General features: G+C 42.6%; 1 protein-coding gene across 4 annotated transcripts in view; it reads left to right on the forward strand.

Moving 5' to 3' along the window:
• RPF2 (ribosome production factor 2 homolog) overlaps positions 1,881 to 20,391 on the forward strand; it is a 42,114-nt gene continuing 23,603 nt past the window's right edge. The window contains exons 1-5 of one of the 4 annotated variants that reach the window (XM_021091229.1): positions 1,883 to 2,063; positions 3,601 to 3,777; positions 5,709 to 5,841; positions 9,725 to 9,762; positions 14,240 to 14,279. In XM_021091229.1, coding sequence (XP_020946888.1) covers positions 5,785 to 5,841; positions 9,725 to 9,762; positions 14,240 to 14,279 — 135 coding nt within the window. In that variant the 5' untranslated portion in view covers positions 1,883 to 2,063; positions 3,601 to 3,777; positions 5,709 to 5,784. Of the gene's footprint in view, positions 2,064 to 3,600; positions 3,778 to 5,708; positions 5,842 to 9,724; positions 9,763 to 14,239; positions 14,280 to 20,391 lie in introns of all 4 variants that reach the window. The other 3 variants (XM_021091220.1, XM_021091234.1, XM_021091226.1) reach the window with 3 other exon arrangements.

Consider the following 20,391-nt stretch of genomic DNA (forward strand, 5'->3'; position numbering starts at 1 on the left):
TATCTTAATTTTATATTTGAAAAACTAATTTCAGGCTTCTGGCTTCTAGAATGCTAACATAATACATGTGTTATCTTACACCAGTAAACTTGTGATAATTTGTTACAGTAGCAAGAGAAAAACCAATTCCATGGAGTTCCCGTCGTGGCGCAGTGGTTAATGAATCCGACTAGGAACCATGAGGTTGCGGGTTTGGTCCCTGCCCTTGTTCAGTGGGTTAACGATCTGGCGTTGCCGTGAGCTGTGGTGTAGGTTGCAGATGCGGCTCGGATCCTGCGTTGCTGTGGCTCTGGCTCCTAGCCTGAGAACCTCCATATGCCGCAGGAGCGGCCCAAGAAATAGCAAAAAGACAAAAAAAAAAAAAAAAAAAAAAAAAAAAACAATTCCAAACCCTGTTACATTGCTAATGGAACTGTAAAATGATGCAGGCAGAAAATAGTTTGGCAGTTCCTCAAAATGTCACCCATAATGGGGCTTACCATATGCAGTTCTACTTCTATAGAATTGGAGAAAATCTAAACAAAAACCCTGTACATGGATATTGAAAGCAGCATAATCCATAATAAAAAGGTGGAAACATTTTTGAATGGATAAACATTACGTATCTATAGAATTGACAATTATTTTGTCCTACATAAAGAATGCACTGAGGAGTTCCTGCTGTGGTTCAGTGGATTAAGAATTAACTGCACCTGCAGCATAAGTTGCAGCTGTGGCTTGGATTTGATTCCTGGCCTGAGAAATTCCATATGCCACAGGTGCAGCCAAAAAAAAAAGTGTACTGAGAATTAAGTACTGATACATGCATCAACACATATGACCCTGTATGAAAACATGTGAACATATATGAACACAGTAAGTGAAATAAGCCAGACACAAAAGGACACATATTGTATAAATTCATTTATATGCTGTGTTCTCAATAGGTACATCTACCCAGACATAGCTCAGGGGAGGTAAGAGCGGAAAGTGGGAGAATTCCCTGGTGGCCCAGTGGGCTAAGTCACTGCTATGGATCAGGTGGATGCTTTTGGGTCACTTCACTTGCCCCAGGATGTGGGGGGGGGGGTTCCCTGGTCCCTAAACTTTTACATTCTGTAGAAGGGGCAAAAAAAAAAAAAAGAGTGGAAATGGCTGAGTGCTACTAGGTTAGGAGATAGGTGATATAAAATGTTCTGTAATTAGATAGTGGTGATGGATGTACATCTTTGTAAATACACTAAAGACACTAAATTGTACACTTTACAGGGATAACTTATAGTAAGTGAAGTATACAGCAATTTGCAATTTTGGGGAAAAATAACGATTAAGAGCTGTTATATTATGGACACCTCTTACGTGCCAGGCACTGTTATAAACTCTGCTTTACTGGTATTGCATTTATGTCAGTAGTGCACATTTTAGGAATTCCCATCTTGGCTCAGTGGTTGACCTACCAGACTAGTAACTATGAGGTTGCGGGTTGGATACCTGGCTTGGCTCAGAGTTTAAGGAGCAGGGGTGGTAGTGAGCTGTGGTGTAGGTCGCAGACGAGGCTTGGATCCTCCGTTTCTGTGGCTGTGGTATAGGCTGGCGGCTGCAGCTCCGATTTGAACCCTAGCCTGGGAACCTCCATATGCCACAGGTGCGGCCCTAAAAAGCAAAATAAAAAAAAAAAAAAAAAGAAAAAGCGCATTTCACTGATAACTTTAGTATAATGTATCTATTGACATCAACCTTTCTAGCATCCCGAGGGGATTCCCAGATCACTAACACCTGGTCCTTGAATAGATGAGTCCGCTATACATACAGGTGTGTTCATCAAGCTCCTAGAGGTACTTCCAGAAAAAAACCCAGGCAGGAACCTGTAACCAAGGTAACAGAGCGCGATTTCATCAAAAACGGCCGCTAGTGTCTCTAGGCTTCCGTGGCGGGGCGGCCCCAGGAAGTGACGTAGCGCACAAGTTCCGGTTCCGCGGATCCGCCAGTTCCGCCCTTGCCAAAGCCCGGCATTGTAGTGAGCGGTACACGTGCATTCATCTGTTTCTTGTTGCGGTAGCGATGGACGCTTTGGATCGAGTTGTGTAAGTGCGTTAGGCCCCTTCCCTGGGTAACGTTGGGCAGGGGGTTCCTGTAGCAGAACGGAGTGGTAGAGCCTCTGTCTCCAGCTCTTCCTGGCCGCACACTTGCCTTAGAACCGTTCCGGTCCGGGCGGATCTATGCATTAGCCTGGCGCTCCCTCTGTGGATGCTGCAGGGAGACGAAGAGCCGGAAAGTCCACGAGTGGGAGCCGCTGGGTGGAGGTGGTACGGGGGCATTGGACGCTTGTGTGGTAGCCAATTGGAAATGTCTTGGCTTCCACAGAAGTGTGAGGAAAGTGGTAGAGGGAGGGGTTCCGAACACAGGCCGCAGAATCTGACAGATTTAGGCGACAGTCCAGGCGTGTCCACCGTAAAGCTTTGTGTCTGGTCCTTTTAATCTCCCTAAGTCTCAGTTGCTCTATAAAATAGTGTTCATAATAGTCGTACTTCAGGAAACTGAGGATTATTTGCAAGAATGTATACAAAGCCTTTGCTTCAGCAAGTAGACATTCTCATTAGCTTTTTCTTTTTTTTCCGTTTAGCCCCGCATCGGGGCCCTGTATCGAACCCGAGCTACAGCAGTGACAACAGCGGAGTCTTTAACCACTAGGCCACCAAGGAACTTCCATCATTAGCTTTTTCTCTTTCTCCCAAACTTGTACAGTTCTTAGTTATTCTTGAATGTCTATTTTAAATTCCTTCAGGAAATAGTAATCCATCTCTCAAATAGTTCTGCTGTTACTTGCCATGCTTTTCTTGCGTGTAACCTGGGTTAACATGTAATCAGGGGGTTCCCATCCTGGCTCAGCGGTAACCAACCAGACTGTTACCCATAAGAATGTGGTTTCCATCCCTGGCCTCGCTCAGTGGGTTAAGGATCCGGCCTTGAGGTGAGCTGCGGCTTAGGTATGTCGCCGACGCAGCTCGGATCCTGCGTGGCTGTGGCATGGGCTAGCACCTGCAGCTCCAGTTTGACCCCTAGCCTGGGAACTTCATATGCCGCAGGTGCGGCCCTAAAAATCGAAAACAGACCAACATGTAATCAAAAGGACAAATTTTTCTTTTGGTCATTAATTCAGAGATTTTTGTGTATCTGCTGTATATTCCTCCAGGTATGAGGGCTACACAGATGAATAAGACTAGATTACTGTCTCATTGGGGGACAAACAGTAGTAAAATGTACAGAGTGTTATTTACCTTACTTACTGGTGAGAAGTAAATCACATGGAATACAGAGCTTATAGCACTTTTATTGCCATGTAGACGCATAAATCTCTCTTGATTTGACGGAAAAATATGTATCTTTATCAACTAGTAAATGATTAGAAACTGTATGTCCTTGACATTTTATCTGGAGGAGAATTTTTAAACTCTGCATGGTAAGGTAAGTGTGTGTATATATTTTTTTTTTGGAGAAAATGGAGTTGTTTCCCCTTAATGGTTTTTTTTTTTTTTTTTTTTTTAAGCTGGTTCCCTTCATGTTTTGCATAGTGATTGCTCTCAATGGGTTTTTTATTTATTTATTTTTTGTCTTTTCTAGGGCCGTCCCAGGCTAGGGGTCCAATCTGAGCTGTAGCTGTCGGCCTACGCTAGAGCTATAGCAAGGTGGGATCCAAGCTGCGTCTGCCACCTACACCACAGCCCATGGCAACGCCAGATCCTTAACCCACTGAGCAAGGCCAGCGATTGAACCAGCAACCTCATGGTTACTAGTCAGGTTTGTTAACCACTGAGCCACAACGGGAACTCCTTGATGGGTTTTTTTTAATGTAGCTCCTTTTGTAGATTGGCCTTCTTTCAAAGCTCTGTGACTGGGCACGTTACCTCTTGAGCCTCAGTTGCTTCACCTGTAAAAGATTAAGCCTAAATAGACTGACTCTATAAAAGTGTCAATCATTATTTTTCCCATTTGAGGACAATAATGTTTGACTTGCTTAGGCGTGATGTTGGAGTGGGACAGTGGCAGGTGTTGTGGTTTAAACCTGGAGGAACAATAAGCAGTAAGTTGCCTCCTTATGTTTAGTAGCTGCTTACTGGTTGATTAGCAGTTGGTGTGCAGTTCTTTGTATTAGGGTGAAGAGTACTTTTTGTTGTTGTTTTTTTTGTTTTGTTTTGTTTTGCTGTGCCTGCGTCATGTGAAAGTTCCTGTGCCAGGGATCAAACCTGGAGCCACAGCAGCAACCCAAGCTGGTGCAGTGGCAATGCCGGATCCTTAACCCTATGCACCAGAGGGAATTCCTGTAGAGTACTGTTTTGACTGCTTTAAGATTAAAGAAAAAATAATGGAGTAAAAGTAGCAATAGTGGGGGTTCGCTAGTGGTTAGGCCTTAGTGCTTTCGCTGCTGGGGCCAGGGTTCAATCCCTGGTCTGGGAACAGAGATTCCACATTAAACTGCTGCTGTGCCCCCACCCACCCCACCCTGACCACCAAAAAAAAGGATTTAAGTGAGTATTACTGCTTTGCAGTTTTTTTTTGGCTGTGGCATGCAATGGCTTGATGTGAGATCTCAGCTGCCAGACCAGGGATTGAACCTGGGCCCCAGCAGAACTCCTCCTCTTTCTTTCTTTCTTTCTTTTTTTTTTTTTTTTTTTTTACTTTTTTGCTTTTTAGGGCTGTACCTGAGGCATATGGAAGTTACCAGGCTAGGGGTTGAATTGGAGCTGTAGCTGTCAGCCTACAGCTCGGCCACAGCAACTGGGGGCAGGGGGGTGGTGTCTGAGGTGAGTCTTCGACCCACATCCATGGCTCACAGCCAGATCCTTAACCCACTGAGTGAGGGCAGGGATCGAACCCATGTCCTTATGGGTACTAGTTGGATTTGTTACCTCTGTGCCACCATGTGGACTCCCCTTTTAAAAAAAAATTTTTTTTAAAAGGTTTAGAGGGAGTTCCTGTCGTGGCGCAGTGGTTAATGAATCCGACTAGGAACCATGAGGTTGCGGGTTCGGTCCCTGCCCTTGCTCAGTGGGTTAAGGATCCGGCGTTGCCGTGAGCTGTGGTGTAGGTTGCAGACGCGGCTCGGATCGGCTCGGATCCTGCGTTGCTGTTGCTCTGGCGTAGGCCGGTGGCTACAGCTCCGATTCAACCCCTAGCCTGGGAACCTCCATATGCCGCGGGAGCGGCCCAAGAAATAGCAAGAAGACAAAAAAAAAAAAAAAAAGGAAGTCTTTTTTTTGTTGTTGTTGTTCTTTTTTAAAAGACCAAAAGATAATAAAATTGACACCTATATAACAGTTAATATCTGAGTATCTTTCACTAATGTCTCCTTAAAAAGTGAGATTTTGTTGAGTGGTGGAATCCTAACTGATACATGTTATGTAATATCTTTGTTGATTTGTGTGTGTGTGTGTTTTAGGGCCCCACAAGCAGCATATGGAGGTTCCCAGGCTAGGGGTTCAGTTGGAGCTGTTGCTGCTGGCCTATACCACAGCCACAGCAACATGGGGTCCCTAACCCACTGAGTGAGGGCAGGGATCAAACCCAAATCCTCATGGATAGTAGTTGGGTTTGTTACCTTTGAGCCACAACAGGAACTCACGTTCTTTGCTGATTTTTTTTTTTTTTTTTTTAGGATTTGCACATAAGTCAACATTTTGTAATATGAGGGAAGTGTTTTAAGTTGTCATGAATTGTGATTTTCTTTACAGAAAGCCCCAAACAAAAAGAGCCAAGAGATTCCTGGAGAAGAGAGAACCAAAACTCAGTGAAAATATTAAAAATGCTATGCTGATAAAAGGAGGAAATGCAAATTCAACAGTGACACAAGTTCTTAGAGATGTGGTATGTATGTATACTTATTCTTTAAATGGTGTTGAAATTATTTTAGGAAATTTTTAGCGTACTAGTTGGGCTGCCTGAGAAATACATAAGATAAATTTGGCTTGCCTTAAGAACTGCTAGCTAGAGAAAAGCTAAAGTTGGAGGTTATTTGCCTTGCCAAGGCACTCACTACTGGTTTTCCTTACAGCAGCCAGTTCCCTTAGTAAATTTCAGCTGATTTCAATTACTAGAATTTGATTTACTCACATTTAAGGAAAATACCTAATTTGTAAAATGAGATAATTGTATATTACCATCTAAAAAATGGAATTCCTGTCATGGCACAGCGCTTAACGAACCCGACTAGCATCCATGAGGATGCAGGTTCAACCCCTGGCCTTGCTCAGTGGGTTAAGGATCTGGCGTTGCCATGGGCTGTGGTGTAGGTCGCAGACGTAGCTCAGATCTGGCATTGCTATGGCTGTGGTATAGACCGGCGGCTACAGCTCCGATTGGACCCCTAGCCTGGAAACTTCCACATGCCACAAATCTCTCCCTTCATCGGGCTTAGTGAGGCAGACAGACAATTAAGGATTCCAGCATTGTGAATGAAGTGCTGTGTTGGAGATACACACAGGGTAGGTTGGGAAATCCCATGGGGGTTGCCATATACTGGATGGCCTTCCTAGAGATGACACTTAAACTTTGTTTTGAAGGAGGAGCTGGAAGAGGAAGGAGGGAGGAAGAGAAAAAGACTGGCTTCCGAGTTAAGGACAAACCATGTGCAGAAGGAAGTGTGAAGGAGCGTGGGGCATTTGGGAAACACAAGTATTGGGCATGGCTAAAGGAGAGTCAGCCAGAAGAAGCTGGAAGGGGCAGGGATCAGATGTTAACCCAGAGCTTCATCTGTGATCTGAAAGCTCTAAGGAACCATTGAAAGGTCCGAAGTGAGAGAGGGAGTCAGTCCTTCCAATTGGTTGGACTAGAAAAAACTGAGAGCAAATGTAGGCAACTCAGCTGTTGCTGGCAGCAGGTAAAGAGCATCTGGGTCTGGTGGCAGTGAAAATGAGAGATGAAGGGTGTATGAGAAATATGACCTAGCAGGTTTCTGGCTTGGATGTCTGATGAGCAGTAATGCCAGTTAGAAAATGTGTCATGAGAAGCCGGTTTGGAGGGAAAAGCGGTGTGTTCATTTTAGGACATTTAATTTTAGTGATAAAGATAAAAGCTCTGGTTTTTTCTACCTCTTTGGTTTTTTCCTACTTCTGTAGCCTTGTATCTTACCTAGTGTTTGGCATGTAGTGGGTGCTCAATAAATGTTTAATCACTGAATGAAAGGCGTAGTATGTGGAGAAATCTGGTTAGGTAGTTGCATATTTAGGCCTTGAGTACAGCAGATAAATTAAGTAAATAACTGAATAGAGTTTTAAACTTGATTAAACGTTCTGTACTTGTTAAACATGCTAGTCAGTTCATATACCTGGATATTTGATATATGCTCATCCTTTTTGTTTTTTCCAAATGTCATTACGTAATGGGATAATGACCCTGTCCTTCCAGGTTCCTGTCAGTACAATGGCCTTGCATATTTTTTTGTTGTAATTATTACTATTTTTTTAATAGTTATTTCCCCAATACAGGTTTTTTTTTTCCTACTGTACAGCATGGTGACCCAGTTACACATACATGTACACATTCTATTTTCTCACATTATCATACTCCATCATAAGTGACTAGACAGGTCCCAGTGCTACACAGCAGGATCTCCTTGCTAATCCATTCCAAAGGCTATAGTTTGTATCTGTTAACGCCGAGCTCCCCAACCACCCACTCCCTCCCTCTCCCCCTTGGCCTTGCATATTTAAGTAACCTCTGAGAGCAGCACAGTATTCCAGATTAATGTAATTGTTAACATTCATATTGATGACTCTGGAGTTGTCAGGAAAAGGGGTAATATTCGTTATACTGAGGCAGGGAAATAAGTGGTCCAGAATCCTCAAAGTTTTAGTACTTGAAAAGATTTTACTGGGGATTTCCCATTGTGGCTCATGGAAACAGCTATGACAAGGAACCATGAGGATGCGGGTTCGATCCCTGGCCTCACTCAGTGGGTTGGGGATCTGGCGTTGCCATGAGCTGTGGTGTAGATTGTAAATGTGGCTCGGATCCCATGTTGCTATGGCTGTGATGTAGGTCAGCAGCTATAGCTCTGATTGGACCCCTAGCCTGGGAACTTCCATATGCTGTGGGCGCAGACCTGAAAAGAAAAAAAGATTTTTGGAGTTCCTGTCTTGGCACAGTGGAAGCAAATCTGACTAGGAACCATGAAGTCTTGGGTTTGATCCCTGACCTGGCCTCGATCAGTGGGTTAAGGATCTGGCCTTGCCCGTGAGCTGTGGTTGCAGACATGACTCAGATTCTGCGTTGCTGTGACTGTGGGTGTAGGCCAGCAGCTGTAGCTCCAATTGGACCCCTAGCCTGGGAACTGACCCCTAGCCTGGGAATTTCCATATGCCGCAGGTATGGCCCTAGAAAGTGTGGGGGGGGTTGTTTTAACTGGTGAATTTCCTTTGTTCACAGCTCTGGTAGTTGATGAGTGATCATTTCACCTATTTTTCATTGTTTTACTCCTTGACTTCTTTTTGTAATGCAGGTTAATCCTTGGATCTTTGCTATGCCCTATGGTCAATGCTGACCATCAAGTAATAAGTGATGATTAGTGGCTGGGTGAAAAGAAGTTAGAAAAAAATGAAAAGAGGGTTGAATAGCAGGAATTTTTTTTTCCCCCCGGCTACGCCTGCAGCATGTGGAAATGTCCAGTCCAGGGATTGAATCCACGCCACAGCTGCGCACTGCCAGATCCTTAACCCACTGCGCCGTAAAGGAACTTCTAACAGGAATTTTTTTTAGGGCTGAGTTTAAACTCTGGCTTGAATTCTTTTTTTTTTTTTTTTTTTTTTTTTTTTGTCATTTCTTGGGCCGCTCCCGCGGCATATGGAGATTCCCAGGCCAGGGGTCCAGTCGGAGCTGTAGCTGCCAGCCTATGCCAGAGCCACAGCAACGTGGGATCCGAGTCATGTCTGCAACCTACACCACAGCTCACGGCAACGCGGCAACGCCGGATCCTTAACCCACTGAGCAAGGGCAGGGATCGAACCCGCAACCTCATGGTTCCTAGTCGGTTTCATTAACCACTGCGCCACGACGGTAACTCCTGGCTTGAATTCTGATTGCCATCATCATGATTGTTTCTCAGTTCTCTTCTCCTCCTCCACACAACATTATTTCAGTCCTGTCAGCCTTTCCTGATAGGATTTGTTTTTTCTGTTTTCTTCTGCTCTTTCTACTCTCAAATAGTTTGCCTGGAAAGAATGGAATAGGTAGAATTTAAGGAAATGAAGGGGCTCATTTAAATTAGAATATTGAAAGGGCATAGAAACTGTTAATTAGGAAAGTCCAGTCTAAGTTAGGATATTAAGCTTATGTTGCAAGGTGTTACAAGTGATCAAAAGAAAGCCATGCAGGAGTTCTCGTGGTGGTGCAGCTGAAACAAATCTGACTAGGAACCATGAGGTCTCAGGTTTGATCCCTAGCCTCAGTGGATTAAGGATTGGTGTTGCCGTGAGCTGCGGTGTAGGTCACAGATGCGGCTCAGATCTCGCGTGGCTGTGGCTGTGGCTTCGGCTGGCAGTTGTAGCTCTGATTGGACCCCTAGCCAGGGAACCTCCATATGTGCAGGTGTGGTTCTAAAGAGCGGAAAAAAAAACCGAAAAAGCCATGCAGAGGACATCTTATAGGGTTTGGGGACCAGGGTAATCTTGTGTAATGATCATTAGAGGGCTTTTTTTTACCTCAGCTTTTCTGAATAAGTTTTGTTTTGAAAGCTATAAATTATGTTTTACAGTATGCACTGAAGAAACCATACGGCGTCCTCTATAAAAAGTAAGTGATGATTTCTTTTACTTTGCTTACTAAATTATATTGCTCCATTATAAAATTAACCAGAATTCCTGTCATGGCAGAGTGGAAAGGAATCTGACTAGGAACCATGAGGTTGCGGGTTCAATCCCTGGCCTTGCTCAGTGGGTTAAGGATCCAGTGTCGCCATGAGCAGTGGTGTAGGTCGCAGATTCGGCTCATATTGCTGTGGCTGTGGTGTAGGCTGGCAGCTGTAGCTCCATTTAGACCCCTAGCCTGGGAACCTCCATATGCCACAGGTTTGGCCCTAGAAATACCAAAAAAAAAAAAAAAAAGTCATTATAAAAGTAACCAAAAACCACTTTGTGGGAGATTTAGAAAAATATTTTGTTTTTAAAAAAAATACATTTCCTTGCATACATAACTGTCAGTATTTTAAAATAACTTTCCCATTTCTATTATCATTTTGTATTGAATATCTTTACATAGTCATAATCATAGCATGTATGTATTATTTTGAAATATTTATAGACTTACAGAAAAGTTGCAAAAATAGTAGTGTTTCCATATACCCTTCTCCCAGCATTTCTTTAATGTTATAACTTCATAACCATAGTACTATTATCCAAAGTAAGAAATGAACATTGGTATAATAATGTTAATTAAATTATAGTCTTGATTTGGTTTGTGCTAGTTTTTCCATTAATACCCTCTTTTCTTCCAGGATCCCACATTACATTTAGTTGTCAAGTCTCCTTAGTCTCCTCCAATTTGCGAAAATTCCTCAGTCTTTCCTTGCTTTTTGATGACCTTGAGTACTCGTCAGTAATTTTGTAAAATATCCCTATGGAAGTTCCCAGGCTAGGGGTCTAATCGGAACTGTAGCTGCTTGCCTACGCCACAGCCACAGCAGCAGGGGATCCGAGCCACATCTGCAACCTACACCACAACTCACGGTGTCATCGAATCCTTAACCCACTGAGCGAGGCCAGGGATCGAACCCGCAACCTCATGGTTCCTGGTCAGATTCCCCAGGATTTGTTCCCATTGTGCCACAAGAGAACTCCCCCCCACCTCTATATTAATTGAAATTCTATAAGGAAAATTTGTTCCTTCTTTTTGTTTAATTATTTATGTCAGTGTGGACTTACAGATATTAACTATGTTCTTTTGGGTTATAATCCAGTGCTGTCATTATTTATTTTGTTGCATAAATTGTTCTGTGTTTGGCCATTGGGATCTCTTTTAGGCTGGCTTATGTGCCGCCTTTTCGACATGCCTCCTTTGTTTGAGCCACCTCTTTTCTGGCACCACAAGATGCTCCAGGCTCATCTCTTGTTCATTGCTGCAGCTCTGGGAGACTGATACTTAAGAACCAGAACTGAGTATGCTCCATTGCTACTGGAGTAGCAAAAAAAAGAAAATTTCTCCTCAGCAGACACAAGTTAAAAATACATATTATGAGAGTTCCCATCATGGCCCAGTGGTCATGAACCTGACTAGTATCCATGAGGACGCAGGTTCAATCCCTGGCCTCTCTCAGTGGGTTAAGGACCCTGCATTGTTATAGCTGTGACGTAGGTTGGCAGCTACAGCTCCGATTAGACCCCTAGCCTTGGAACTTCTATATGGTACACCTGGGGTCCTAAAAAGCAAAGAAAAAGAAAATACATATTATGTATATTAACCAATGCATGCACATATGTATTCATGTTTATCTCTGTATTTAAAAAAACTGATAAAGGGTAGATGGTATTGCTTTATGAGAAGGCTGTGGCTGAATATTTACCTGTCTGCCAGAGATATTGCAGTGATCTTAAAATAGGCAGCCAGAAAAATGGAATTAGGTTTGAGTTCTGTTTCTCTGTTCAATTTTGAAAGTTACTGAAGATTTATATTGATCTTTAATTCATTTGGAAATGACTCTTTGCTGTTTTTGTAATGCTTTTATATAATTATTTGGTATAGATATGTAGTAACATGGATACTAAATAAAACATGAGTAAAAAAAAAACCCAAAAACTGAGTTGATAATGATACTTCCTAAAAAATTACACATTCATACTAATGCTTCTGAATCCAATTCAGTACTACAGACTTCATTCCAGCCTTTCTTCTTTTCTTCTTTGGAACTTCTTTCCGCTGACAGTAAGAAACCTGGCTTTCGTTATATTTACTATAATTCTAGTATAGTTTGAGAATTTCTAACCCTACAAGAAGCAGTTATACCTAGAGCTTGGAATTTGTATACATTTTTTTTTATCTTTAACCTCGCAACATCTGGTAAAAGTACTGTTTTCCATTGTAAATCAGATTAGGTATTCTTTTGTTTTTGCCACTCTTACAGCATGTGGAAGTTCCTAGGCCAGGGACTGAACCCATGCTGCAGTTGCAGCCTGTGCCACAGCTGCAGCAATGCCAGATCCTTAAACTGCTGTGCCGTAAGGGAACTTCCAGATTAGGGTTTTTTGCCCCTTCAAGTGATTGTGTAAATTCATTTATATTATAGTTAAAGTCATTTATTACAGTTTGTATTTTGTTTTGTGTTTTATACCACATTCTGGTTGTTGCTTACATAAGGAAAATTTACTGTTTGTGTTGTGCACTTTTATGGGTTTTGACAAATGCATTGAGTTGTGTCTGCCACTGAAGTCATGGTACAGAAACAGTTCCATTATCCTGACAATTCTTTTGTGCTTTTTTCATTGTACTAGAGGCATTTTCCTATTGAAAGGTGGTCTTTTAAATATTGTTTTTAGTACCAGTATAATGCCTATTAAATGGTTATATTAAAATTAACTGTTCCTTAAATAGGAATTTATTTATTTATATATTCTCTTTGGCCTCACCTGCAGCGTGTGGAAGTTCACGGGCCAGGGATTAAACCCTTACTGCAGCTGTGACAATGCCAGATCCTTCAGCTGTTGAGCCACTAGGGAATTCCCTGATTTCTCTTTAAAACAATTCATGATTTTTATGAATTTATAGATATTTTATATATATGACAAAAAAAATCCAAAAATAGTGAAAATATAAATTCTCTCACCAGAACACCATCATTAGTTTTTTATTTTTACTTATTTATTTATTTATTTTGTCTTTTTTTTTTTTTGCTATTTCTTTGGGCCGCTCCCGCGGCATATGGAGGTTCCCAGGCTAGGGGTCGAATTGGATCTGTAGCCACTGGCCTACGCCAGAGCCACGCAACACGGGTTCTGAGCCGCGTCTGCAACCTACACCACAGCTCACGGCCACGCCGGATCGTTAACCCACTGAACAGGGCCAGAGACCGAACCCGCAACCTCATGGTTCCTAGTCAGATTCGTTAACCACTGCGCCACGACGGGAACTCCAGTTTTTTATTTTTCTTACCAGAATTGTCTTATGCCTGGTGGCACAACGATTAAGAATCCAGCAGTTGTCACTAATGTGGCTCATGTGGCTGCTTTGGCGGGGGTTCAGTCCCTGGCCTGGGAACGTATGAATGCCATAGATGTGGCCAAAAAATATTTAAGATCCTGTTTCTCTCCCTTTTGTTTGTAAGATAGTATTCTGCATTTCTCTACCCACTGTTTCTCCAACTTGACCATTGCCATTCCTGGTCCAACCCACCTTTTTTTCTTTCTTTCCTGGGTTACTGTGATAGCTCCTCACTAACCTAACCCCTTTACTCTTGGTGTGCTACATTCCATTTTCACATAACAGACAGAGAAGTCCTGTAAAAAGAACATCTGAATCCAGTCATGTCACCCTTGTCTAAAAGCCCCCAGTGCTTCCGTTACTGTTTTAATAACTACATTCCTTACCTTGAAGCCCTATGTAATCTGGGCCTTGTCTACATCTTTTTGGGTTTTTTTTGGTCATGCTCACAGCATGTGGAAGTTCCTGGGCCAGGGATCGAACCCACACCACAGCAGTGACCTGAGCTGCTGTAGTGACAGTGCCAGATCCTCAGTCCACTGCGTCACAAGAGAACTCCCAGGTCTACATCTTTGACCTCATACCCCACCATATTAACCCTTTGCTTCCTAAGCTCCATTGACATTTGTCATCTTTCTGTTTCTTGAATAGTCTAAGCTTGTTTCCGTCTCAGAATCTTGGCTTATTCTGTTCCCTCTTCTTAGAATACTCTTAACCTCAAAACTTTCCCCTGGCTAACTCTTCATTTATCAAGTCTAAGATCAAATAATGATTTTCCACTCCTTACTCTAACACAATACCCTATTTTATTTTTGTCACAGCAGTTCTTAAATTTTGAAATTGTTTGTTTTCCTGCTAGAATGTAAGCTCCTTGAAAGCAAAGGTCTTGTTTCACATATTATTGTAGTGTCCTAGCCCCTTGAACAGTGTCATGCATACACTAAGCACTAAATATTTGAATAAATACATAGATATTCTTCCAGCTTTTTTTTGATTATCTGAATGTAAAATTAGCTTTAACATGTTACTTTATGGTAATTGGCATATTATTTATTAAAATTAATGTCTCTTTTAATATTAGGAAAAATATTACAAGACCGTTTGAGGACCAGACATCATTGGTAAGTACAAGAATCTTTTTTTTTTTTTTTTTTTTTTTTTTTTTGTCTTTTTGCCATTTCTTGGGCCGCTCTCAAGGCATATGGAGGTTCCCAGGCTAGGGGTCAAATTGGGGCTGTTGCCTCCAGCCTACACCAGAGCCATAGCAACGCCAGATCCGAGCCACGTCTGCAAGCTACACCATAGGTCACGGCAACACCAGATCCTTAACCCACTGAGTGAGGCCAGGGATCAAACCTACAACCTCATGGTTTCTAGTCGGATTTCTTAACCACTGAGCCACAGTGGGAACTCAAGAATCTTTCTGATTGAAGAGGGCATATAAGTGATTATTCAAACTAATTAATTTAATAGTACTCCTAATTTATGATTTTTGAATTACAGATTAGCCTGTGTGAGGGGATTTCAATATAATAAAATTCAGAGGAAATAAAACTTCCATGCTTTCAAAAAAATGACTATAGGAGTTCCCATTGTGGCGCAGTGGTTAGTGAATCCGACTAGGAACCATGAGGTTGCGGGTTTGGTCCCTGGCCTTGCTCAGTGGGTTAAAGGATCTGGCGTTGCCGTGAGCTGTGGTGTGGGTTGCAGATGCGGCTCGGATCCCGCGTTGCTGTGGCTCTGGCATGGGCTGGTGGCTGCAGCTCCGACTGGACCCCTGGTCTGGGAGCCTCCATGTGCCGCAGGAGTGGCCCAAGAAATGGCAAAAGGACAAAAAAAAAAAAATGACTATAGATCTTACATTTCACTATGAATAGTGTTTATTCATTGCTTGCAAGTATATTGATAGAATTTTTAAAACTTACATTATGCAGTTCTCTGGCTCATCGGGTTAAGGATCTGGCATTGTCATTGCAGTGGCTCTGGTTGCTGCTGTAGCTTGGGTTTGATCTCTGGCCTGGGAACGTCTTCATGCTGAGGGTGCAACCAAAAAAAGAAAAAAAAATTAAATTACATTTTATGTGTATAAGTAATGGATTGTCAAAAGAAATCTTGTTATGGATCTATTTTTATAAAGCAAGTTTGATTTTTTAAAAAATTTGACTTTTGGAGTTCCTGTTGTGGCTTAACGGGTTAAGAACCCAACATAATGTCTGGGTTCAATCCCTGGCCTTGCTCAGTGAGTTAAGGATCCAGTGTTGCCAGCAACCTGTGGTGTAGGTTGCGGATTCGGCTCAGATCTGATGGTTCTCTGGCAGATGGTATAGACCTGCAGCTGTAGCTCTCATTGGACCCCTATCCTAGGAATGTCCATATGCTCCAGGTGCAGCTGTAAAAAGAAAAAAAATTTTTCACTTTTATTTTTTTCAAGTATTTTTAGAACAAGGAACATTACCTGCATTATTACTAACAATTGTCAGTTGCTTTACTAGAGTGAATCAAATTCCTGTATTGGTAATCAAAACTAAATGAAAAAGGCTAGGGAATGAAATCAGAGGATAAAAGGTAGTATATAGTAAATGGTGAATGATGAATGGACTTATGGACTTAGAGTATGTGATGTTATTAGTTGTTTTTTTTTTTTTAAATTAATGTGTCACTGGTTTCTTACTGAAGAAAATCTTAAGGGAGTATGTGGGTTAAACTATTCAATTGACTTTCATTTATTTATTAGGACTGCCCCTGAGGCCTATGAAGTCTCCCAGACTAGGGGTCAAGTCAGAGCTGCTGTGTCACAGCCATAGCAGCTTGGTATCTGAGCTGCATTTGCGACCCATGCTGCAGCTTGTGGCAATGCTGGATCCTTTTTTTTTTTTTTTTGTCTTTTGTCTTCTTGTTGTTGTTGTTGTTGCTATTTCTTGGGCCGCTCCCGCGGCATATGGAGGTCCCCAGGCTAGGGGTTGAATCGCAGCTGTAGCCACCGGCCTACGCCAGAGCCACAATGCTGGATCCTTAACCCACTGAGTGAGACCAGGGATCAATCCCGAATCCTCATGGTTACTTGTCGGATTCATTACTGCTGAGCCATAATGGGAACTCCTAAATTAACTTTTAAAAAATCAGAGTATGGAGTTCTCGTGGTGGCGCAGCGGAAACGAATCTGACTAGGAACCATGAGGTTGCGGGTTTGATCCCCCTGGCCTCGCTCAGTGGGTTAAGGACCCACTGCCGTCAGCTGTGGTGTAGGTTGCAGACGCGGCTTGGATCTGGTGTTGCTGTGGTGTAGGCCGACAGCTACACCTCTGATTGGACCCCTGGCCTGGGAACCTCCATATGCCGTGGGTACGTCCCTAAAAAGACCAAAGAACGGAGTTCCCATTGTGGCGCAGTGGTTAATGAATCCAACTAGGAACATGAGGTTTCGGGTTCAGTCCCTGGCCTTGCTGAGTGGGTTAAGGATCTGGCGTTGCCGTGAGCTGTGGCGTAGGTTGCAGACGCAGATGTGGCTCGGATCCTGCGTTGCTGTGGCTCTGGCGTAGGCTGGCGGCTACAGCTCCGATTCGACCCCTAGCCTGGGAACCTCCATATGCCGTGGGAGTGGCCCTAGAAAAAGGCAAAAAGACCAAGAAAAAAGAGAAAAAGACCAAAAATAAAATAAAATTAAAAATCCGAATGTAATTATGTTCTCCTGACAGGAACTCTATTGCTTTTTTTTTTTTTCTTCTTCTTTTTAGGGCCACACTCAGGGCATATGGAGATTCCCAGGCTAGGAATCAAATTGGAACTGTAGCTGCCAGCCTATGCCACAGCCATGCCCGATCAGAGCCGTGTCTGAGACCTCACTGCAGGTCACACTGGATCCTTAACCCACTGAGTGAGGCCAGGGATCAAACCTGTATCCTCAGGGATACAAGCTGGATTCGTTTCTGCTGTGCTACAACAGGAACTCCTAGTTAGTGAATTTAAAAGAAAAGATTTTAAAAAAAGTATTGTCAAGATAAACATTCAGTTTTTTAATAAAATTACTTTTAGTGCGTTCTTGGGTTTTCAGTCATTTGTTAAATTGGTCATGAAAGTGAAAATAATAGGCGCTAACAAAGAATTCTGTCTCTCCCATACAAGACTTGATCAGGGCCTGGTTTTGTTTTGTGGTACTATGATGCATTTAGTTGAGTGACCACTTTGTGGCAGTGTTATATTGTAGAATCTGTAGCAACATTTGGTACTTTTTTTTTTTTCCCGTCTAGTGTCGATATGGTATTTCCTCTCTGATTTCCCAGTTCCAGGGAGGGGAGGTATTTCGTTGGCTGTTGTAAATCTCAGACCACTAGAGCTTAAAATGGCTGTGGAAACAGGGGCGATGTTGGAAATTAGGTTGAATTCCTCCTCCTGACTATCCATCTGCCAAAAGCACATTGCTTTTACTACCATCTTATAACTGTGCTTTAGAACAAGCATAAGCAGATATTATCTCCGATGGGTTAAATCCCTGTTTTTGTGATGCACCTGAGCTAAGAATGGTTTTTACATGTTTCAGGGTTTTTGTTTTGTTTTGTTTTTTTAAGCATATAAAAAGCCAAAAATATTATCTGCCTGTTTGCAGTTAATTTGACTACCCTTGCTCTAGAATTTTAACAAAAGTGGACTTGACAGAAAAGGATGACAGAAATGAGTACTAAATACATGTGAAAAGTAGTTCATGGAAAGCTTTGGGGTGCTAACATGTGACTGTAAAAAAATGTCTTTAAAGGAAGGATTTTTATCAATTTGGACATAGAAAAGACTTTTTTTTTTTTTTTTTGGTCTTTTTGCCATTTCTTAGGCCGCTCCCACGGCAAATGGAGGTTCCCAGGCTAGGGATCTAATTGGAGCTGTAGCCACCAGCCCACGCCAGAGCCACAGCAACGAGGGATCCGAGCCACGTCTGCCACCTACACCACAGTTCATGGCAACGCCAGATCGTTAACCCACTGAGCAAGGGCAGGGATCGAACCCGAACCCTCATGGTTCCTAGTCGGATTCGTTAACCACTGCACCACGACAGGAACTCCAGAAAAGACATTTTTTTTTTTTTTGAACACCTACTTTGTGCCAGACACAGTATAAGTTATTTTCACAAATGATGTCTCACAAGGCCGTTGCAGATTTTTGAAGGAGATGTTAATTGTCTTTTGACTTATGCATGATAAAACTAATTCTCGAAAAGGTGGAGCAGATTCCATAGTAAATGGCAGAACCAGAATTCTTGGACTTTTTGGCTTAGTAACCTCTACGCAGGCAGTGGAGAAGCAAGTAGGTAGTTGTTTTCCCCTGTTTTCTTCTGCTTAAACCCTGGAATAAATGATAACCAAACTAGGGGCCCACACCTCAGGAGGTCTTGCAGTCAAGAAAAATTGAGGATTATGGTTGCTTCAAGTGTTCCTTAAATTATTGTCATTAACCTTAGGAAGCTTTTCCTAGAATGGATTCAATCTACTTTTTGTGCTTTGATTGAGAATCTCAATTAAGTGAATCCAAGTATGTGGGCTGTAAAGTGTAGGCATCAGTATAAAAGGAGCTGTCTGGGATTGGAACCCCATAACTATTTCCACTCCTCCCGAATCTATAATGGAAGTCACCACTTTTGAGAGTCAAGTGGAGGAGGTAGCTCTTCCTCGTAGGAACATTGTAAGTCTGTCAGTCAGTGCGGGCTTAGCATGCAGTATGGAACCAGTCACAGCTGAGATGGAGTTGATGAAGTTTGTAATGAAAAGGAGTGCAGAGACTGTATTTTCTTCATTGTATATTCTTGCCTTCTTTGTCAAAGATTAATTGACCATAGGTGTTTGGGTTTATTTCTGAGTTTTCTATTGTGGTTTTTTTTTTTTTTTTTTGTCTTTTTGCTATTTCTTGGGCCTCTCCCGTGGCGTATGGAGGTTCCCAGGCTAGGGGTCCAATCGGAGCTGTAGCCACTGGCCTACGCCAGAGCCACAGCAACACGGGATCCGAGTCGAGTCTGCAATCTACACCACAGCTCACAGCAACGCCAGATCGTTAACCCACTGAGGAAGGGCAGGGATCGAACCCGCAACCTCATGATTCCTAGTCGGATTCGTTAACCACTGCGCCACGACGGGAACTCCTCTATTGTGTTTTGTTGATCTATGTGTCTGTTTTTGTGCTAGTAACATGCTGGGTTTTTGTTTTGTTTTGTTGGGTTTTTTTTTTTTTTTTTTTTTTGGTCTTTTTAGGGCTGCACCCACAGCATGTGGAAGTTCCTAGGCTGAGGTCAAATTGTAGCTGTAGCTGCCAGCTTACACCACAGCCATAGCAAACAGGATCTGAGCTGCACCTGCGACCTACACCACAACTCATGGCAATGCCGAATCCTTAACCCTCTGAGCCAGTCCAGGAATTGAACCCACGTCCTCATGGATACTAGTCAGATTTATTACCACTGACCAGCAATGTGAACTCCCCCAGGCTGTTTTGGTTATTGTAACTTTGTAGTATTGTCTGAAGTCTGTGAAGGTTTTGCCTCCAGCTTTGTTCTTTTTCCTCAGGGTCGCTTTGGCAATTCTGGGTCTTTTATGGTTTCATAAATTTTAGGATTATTTGTTTTAGTTCTGTGAAAAATGTTATGAGTAATTTGATAGGGATTACATTAAATCTGTAGAATGCTTTGGAAAGTGTGGCCATTTTTAACAGTATTAATTTTTCCAATCCAAGAGCATGGGATATCTTTTCATTTCTCTCGATCACCACTTGGTTTTTTGTTTTGTTTTTGTTTCTCTTTTTTGTCTTTTTGCGTTTCACAGCTAATGGCAACGCCAGATCCTTAACCCACTGAGCAAGGCCAAGGATCGAACCCATAACCTCATGGTTCCTAGTCGGATTCATTAACCACTGAGCCACAATGGGAACTCTGTCATCTCTTTTCTTTATCAACGTTTTAGAGTTCTCAGCATATAAGTCTTTCACCTTGTTGGTCAGGTTTATTCCTAAGTATTTTTTTTTTTTTTTTTTTTTTTTTGGTCTCTTCTAGGGCCACACCTGTGGCATATGGAGGTTCCCAGGCTACGGGTCTAATTGGAGCTGTAGCCACTGGCCTATGCCAAAGCCTCAGCAACTCAGGATTTGAGCCGAGTCTGTGGCCTACACCACAGCTCATGGCAACTCCGGATCCCCAACCCCCTGAGCAAGGCCAGGGATCGAACCCGCAACCTCATGGTTCCTAGTCAAGATTCGTTAACC

Source organism: Sus scrofa, chromosome 1 (genome assembly GCF_000003025.6).
Source record: "Sus scrofa isolate TJ Tabasco breed Duroc chromosome 1, Sscrofa11.1, whole genome shotgun sequence".
Taxonomy (NCBI): Eukaryota; Metazoa; Chordata; class Mammalia; order Artiodactyla; family Suidae; genus Sus; species Sus scrofa.